General features: G+C 38.7%; 1 protein-coding gene across 1 annotated transcript in view; it reads left to right on the forward strand.

Moving 5' to 3' along the window:
- LOC106883892 (putative uncharacterized protein DDB_G0291608) overlaps positions 1-6142 on the forward strand; it is a 250923-nt gene that overhangs the window by 228460 nt on the left and 16321 nt on the right. The window contains exons 5-6 of the mRNA XM_052966095.1: positions 406-1153; positions 4993-5415. Coding sequence (XP_052822055.1) covers positions 406-1153; positions 4993-5415 — 1171 coding nt within the window. The remainder of the gene's footprint in view (positions 1-405; positions 1154-4992; positions 5416-6142) is intronic.

The following is a 6142-nucleotide window of genomic DNA, read 5'->3' on the forward strand; positions in this document are numbered from 1 at the left end:
TATATATATATATATATATATATATATATGAGTGTGTGTGTGTATATGAGGGGGTACTGAAAAGTTCCTGGCTTTAAGGGTATTGTGGAAGGCCTTGGTTGGAGGCCCAATCTTCTGAGTTCTTTGACAGGGCTTAAAAAAAACTGAAGGACTGCTGCAATAAGTATGTGAATCCTAGAGGTGAATATGTTCAATAAAATCATAATTAACTGAGCCTTCTGTATTTTCCTTTACCCAAAGCCAGGAACTTTTCAGCACCCCCATATATATGTGTGTGTGTGTGTGCGTGTATAGATGTATGTGTGTGTGTCTTTGAAATCGTTCTATGTGTTTGTGCAGAATATTTCATTTAAAGTTGAGTGAAATCTCAAGTACGAGGTATTTTACACTCTGTTATTTCTACAGGTGGAATGCAAGCGAGCTGAACCTCTTGGACGTATGAAAGGCGACCAAAATAGTGGTCAGGCATTACCATCGTCACTAGATCAACTTCAGCATCAGTTGATGCTGCCAAAAGACCAGGTCCCAGACGGACTGTCGGCGTGGAGGCCCACTGCTGCTGTACTTACTGACAATGGAAATATCGGTGCTAAACCTGGCTTTGAAATGGTCAATGGCACCAGCACTGCTATTGGAGATGCTGCAGGTTGTAGTAACATTGATGCAAATGGTGTGCGTAGCAACCCAGCTGGTGTTTGTGGTGCTGCTCTGCCTTACGTTGCAAATCCCCCGGCTAGTAACGGTGTGAAGGTCTCCATGTACCATCAACTTGTTAGCTATCCTGGGATTTACTCTGTTAGTCAGCAGCAGCAGTTTCAGCAACAGTTGCAACAACAACAACAACAACAGCAGCAGCAGCAACAACAGCAGTTGCAACAACAACAACAGCAGCAGCAGCAGCAGCAACAGCTGCAACAACAACAACAACAACAACAGCCACAGCAACCACAGCAACAATCGCCACAACAGCAATCTTTAATGCCAGTTCCGCCGCCACAATCAGTTGTTCCAACAACAAACCAACCTATCCAGTCAGATGGTTACGGACAACAGACTGCTCCTGTATATGTTGCACAATCGGTACAATCTAGGCAACAGCCCCCGCAAGGCTACCTTACCTCTTGGGGACAGCCACCCCCTTCTGTACCACCAGGTATGTAAGAGTACTTTGAATTTATGTTTTAATGATTGGTTAATAAAAGACATTACTTTGGTACACTTGTTTTCATATCACCTCTGCGTTGGCAGGCGAATTCAGTTGTAGATCAAGGGAAATTGATGCCAAACATAGTTCATAATTACATATAAAGATAAAGTATTATTTCCAAGTCCTATGGACTCATAAGGGTCAGTTTCCTGGTTTCTGTTATGTCGTTGTCATCATCATCATTTAGCATCCATTTTCTATGCCGGCATGGGTTAGATGGTTTGACTGGAAAACTGATGAGTCAGAGAGCTGCACCAAGCTCCAGTATATTTTGACTTGGTTTCTCCTGCTGGATGCCCTTCCTAATGCCAATCACTCAACTGGTTTAATATTTATATATTATATTAGATACATTGAAAAGACATTCAAGCGAGATCGTTGCCAGTGCCGCTGGACTGGCTCCTGTGCAGGTGGTACGTAAAATACACCATTTTGAGTGTGGTTGTTGCCAGTACCACCTGACTGGCCTTCATACCGGTGGCACGTAAAAAGCACCCACTACACTCTCAGAGTGGTTGGTGTTAGGAAGGGCATCCAGCTGTAGAAACTCTGCCAAACCAGATCGGAGCCTCGTGTAGCCATCTGGTTCACCAGTCCTCAGTCAAATCGTCCAACCCATGCTAGCATGGAAAGCGGACGTCAAACGATGATGATGATGTTTATAATTTGGTGCATGGGCATATAAGGTTTTGATCTTTAAGGAAAAGACTCAAGTCCTTTTTATGTAAAGAGTTTTAAGTTAAAATAAGCTGTAAGTTACCAAGACTTATATTAAATAATGTTATGATGTGAGGTGGTGCGAAGTTTTTGGTCAGTAGATTGTAAATCTATTTATAAGTGTATTACTTTCACATGACTCAGTGGTTAGAATGTTGGGCTCACACTCATAAGGTAGTGAGTTCGATTCCCGGCCTGGGCTGTGTCGTATTCTTCAGCAAGACATTTTATTTCACAATGCTCCAGTTCACCCAGCTGTAGAAATGAGTTGTGATGTCAATGATGCCAAGCTGTATCAGCCTTTGCCTTTCCCTTGGATAACATCAGTGAGGTGGAGAGAGGTGGAGGCTGGTATGTATGGATCACTTGTGGTCTTCCATAAACCACAATGTTTGGACTTGTGCCTTGGAAGGTAACTTTCTAAGTGCAATCCCATGGTCATTCATGACTGAAGGGAACCTTTAACCTTCACTTTCTCATGGTTTTATATTTAAAACAAAATGTTAAATTGCAAATTTAAAGATTCATAAATTATGTTAAAACTTACCTTCAACATGTCACCGGCATGGATGCCTTTAATGTGTCACCTGCATGAGTGCCTTTAATGTGTCACCAGCACAGGTGCCGTTAACGTGTCACTAGCATGGATGCCTTTAATGTGTCATATATTTACCCCTTAATGGGATGCCAGTCCATTGCAGGATTACTCATTTTTGCCAGCTGAGTGGAATGATGCAACATAAAATGAAGTGTTTTGCTTAAGAACACAATGCAGTTCAGGGATTGAAACCGCAACCTTACAGTGACATGTACAACTCATCCCATGAGATAAAAGTACCTTTCTTTAGAACATTAGACCAGTGTCCCACCTATGTAAAACACATTTCTGACAAAAGAGCCTCTAAGTGTTTGCTCAAAATGCTAGAAATAGCAACAGCAAAATGTACTACTCACTGTTGTAAAATTCTAAGTGTCACTATGTTATGGTGCCTCTTTACAGCTAAATAGATTTGGCCATTGAAAGTTATATCTACAGAGTGTCCACAAGGTCTGGGTACATGGAGTAAATAAAATCATAACATAAACAATTAAATATAAGAAATAATAATTTCTTAAAGTATGTGTTAATCCCCATGTACCCAGACTTTGTGGATACCCTGTATAAACATAATTCAGTGATATGATGTGAACTGCTGACTTCTTGGGTGATGTCCTTCCAGCTCAGCCATCCATGCTCTCTTAGAGGCTACCTAGAAAGTTAAGGGGTGAACTTAAATTAACCCCATATACCCTAACCAGTAGGGCAGATTCCTCCACTCATAATTACATATAGCAAATGAAAATGTTTTCGTAGACCACCACCTTTGATTTTGTGAAATATGAAAATTTGAATAAGTTATATGCTGTGCTGAGAGCTGAAGGAATGCCAGGACACTCATTTCTCTATGGCATAGAGATTCATCTAAACGTTCTCAAAATAATAACTTCACCTGACTCTCATTGTCAGATCGCCTGTTCAGTTTTATTAACCGGAAAAGTAATTAACATCGGTTAGGTTTGTTAACTTAGGAAATTACTGTACTCTGTTTCAGAGTTGCAATTTTACTTTGGTCATTTTTGGCAAAGATCTTGCAACACATAGTCCAGATCTAGCTTATTGAATCATTAAATTTTACAACAGTGGGTAGTATATTTATTTGCTGCTATTTCTAGCATTTTGAGCAAACACTTAGAGGCTTTTTTGTCAGAAATGTGTTTTACATAGGTGGGATACTAGTTTAATGTTCTAAAGAAGGATACCTTTATCCCATGAGATGAGTTGTACATGTCACTGTAATCTAAGAAAACACTTTTCAGTTATACAGTTCTGTCAGTAGTGGACTATATTGTATTATGGTGCCTCTTTACAGCTAGATAGACTTGGTCATTAAAAGTTATATTTATAAACACAACTCAGTGATATGACATGAACTATTGACTTCTTGAGTGATATCCTCCCACCTCAGCCATTCATGCTGTCTTAGAAGCCACCTGGGAAGTTAAGGGGTGAACTTGAATTAACCCTATGCACACATATTGTTAGACATCTTGTTGCAAATGATTACTCAGTTGAGTGACAGAATTAAAAATGAGTTTCATAGTGATTTCAGTTGAGACTGCTAATTCGTCTTGAATGTTCAGTTTACACAAAGTTTCAATCAATGTAAATCTCCAGTCATTTTCAGGTTTGCATCTTCATTATTATTATTATTTTTTTATTTTCAATATTTCATATTTTGTTTTTGCAATTGATGTGAACTCATATGTTGAAACAGATTTTGTTGTATCTCAGGAAGGTCATTATGCCAGTAAACACATGCACTGGTACAATTTCACTTCATTATTATTCTTCAATTGTACATTATTTACATTATTTATATTTGACTGATATTCGTTCTCATCTTGTTTATTGTTAACACAACATTTCGGCTGATATACCCTCCAGCCTTCATCAAGTGTCTTGGGGGAAATTTTGAACCTGGGTTCTCATTCCTAAGGTAGTTTTTGATGTTGTTATTATTATTATTATTATCATTATTATTATTATTAAGGTCACTGCCTGGAATTGAACTTGGAATCTTGGTGTTAGTAGCCCACGCTCTTAACAACTACGCCATATAGAACCATTCTTCAGTTGGTTCACAATCTTACCAACTAACTATTAAATTGTTTGATTAGTATTTCAGTTAATCACTCAATCAATCAATCAGTTGCAGAAGGTGTCATTGAAGAGGGTGTGAATGGCAAGAAAAGAGCATTGAGAAACACAATTGATTGGTTTGAGTGATTAAACAAATGATTAATTAAACACCTGATTAATTTCTTGGTTAAATAGTTAACCAATAAAGAAGTGAAATTGAACCTGTGTGTGTGTGTTTATTATCAGCATAATGACCCTACCAAGATGCAACAAAATTTTATATTTAAATAGTTTTAAATATTCAGTAAGATAAAACTTCCCTAATCATTCAATCATTCGATAACTGCATCCTGTTATTTAACTAGTGTTATTGTTTCTTCATTTTCAGCAAACTTTGGTAACCCACCTTCTGGTCTGCCTGAATATACTTTTCAAGGACCAATCCAGGACCAAGTAAGCTCTCAGGTTTACAATCAGTGGAATGACAGAGCCCAGCAAGGCCTGCCTATCACAATGCCTTCTCAACAGCAACAACACCAGCAGCACCAACAGCAACAACCACAACAGCAGCAGCAACAACCACAGCAACAGCATCATCAACAGCAGCACCAACAACAACAGCTTACTCAAAGCAATCAGGGTCAACTGACTACTACACCACTACCTCCAGCTGTTGCAAGTAGCTATCAAGGATATTCACAGATGCCTCTCTTAGGACAAACCGTTCCTCCACCTCCTAACTATGGAATTCCACAGCAAACTCTGTCACAGTCACCAGCCTTACCTCCTACTGTACAGTATGCCAATTACAGTAAGTAGAACTCTGCCAATCATTTAGCACTGAACTGCTTTGAGGTGTGCATTAAAAATGAACCTGATAGCTATGGGTTATGAATTTTATCACTCAGCTTGCAAAGACCTGTTGGGGCAAGTGAGATCGAAACTGAACAAAATTTGATGACTGGCACCCGTGCCAGTGGAGTGCTAACAGCACCGTCCGAGTGGGATCACTGTCAGAGCAACAGTTTCGCTCCCATGTCGGTGGCACGTAAATGATGATGATGCATTAGGGATTAGTGTTTTGAAAGGTGGGGGAGGAGGTACTAGCTAGGGAAAGGCGAGTATGGAAGTTGAAATATGTTGCAGCCTGTGGCAGAATCATAAGCATGCTGGGTAAAATGCTTAGCAGCATTTCGTCCATCTTTATGCTCTGAGTTCAAATTCTGCTGAGGTCAACTTTGCCTTTCATCCTTTTGGAGTTGATGAAATAAGTATGAGTTGAGCACTGGTGGGTGGGGAGTCAATATAGTCGAGTAGCCTCTTCCTCCAAATTTCAGTTCTTCTGTCTATAGTAGAAAGGATTATCATTATTATTATTATTATTATTATTATTATCATTATTATTATTATTATTATTATTATTATCACAATCATTATTATTATTATTATTATTATTATCATTATCATTATCATCATCATTATTATTATTATTATTATTATTATTATTCAGTAGTTTTATTTTTATAACGTGCTTTCAC

Source organism: Octopus bimaculoides, chromosome 3, assembly GCF_001194135.2.
Source record: "Octopus bimaculoides isolate UCB-OBI-ISO-001 chromosome 3, ASM119413v2, whole genome shotgun sequence".
NCBI lineage: Eukaryota > Metazoa > Mollusca > Cephalopoda > Octopoda > Octopodidae > Octopus > Octopus bimaculoides.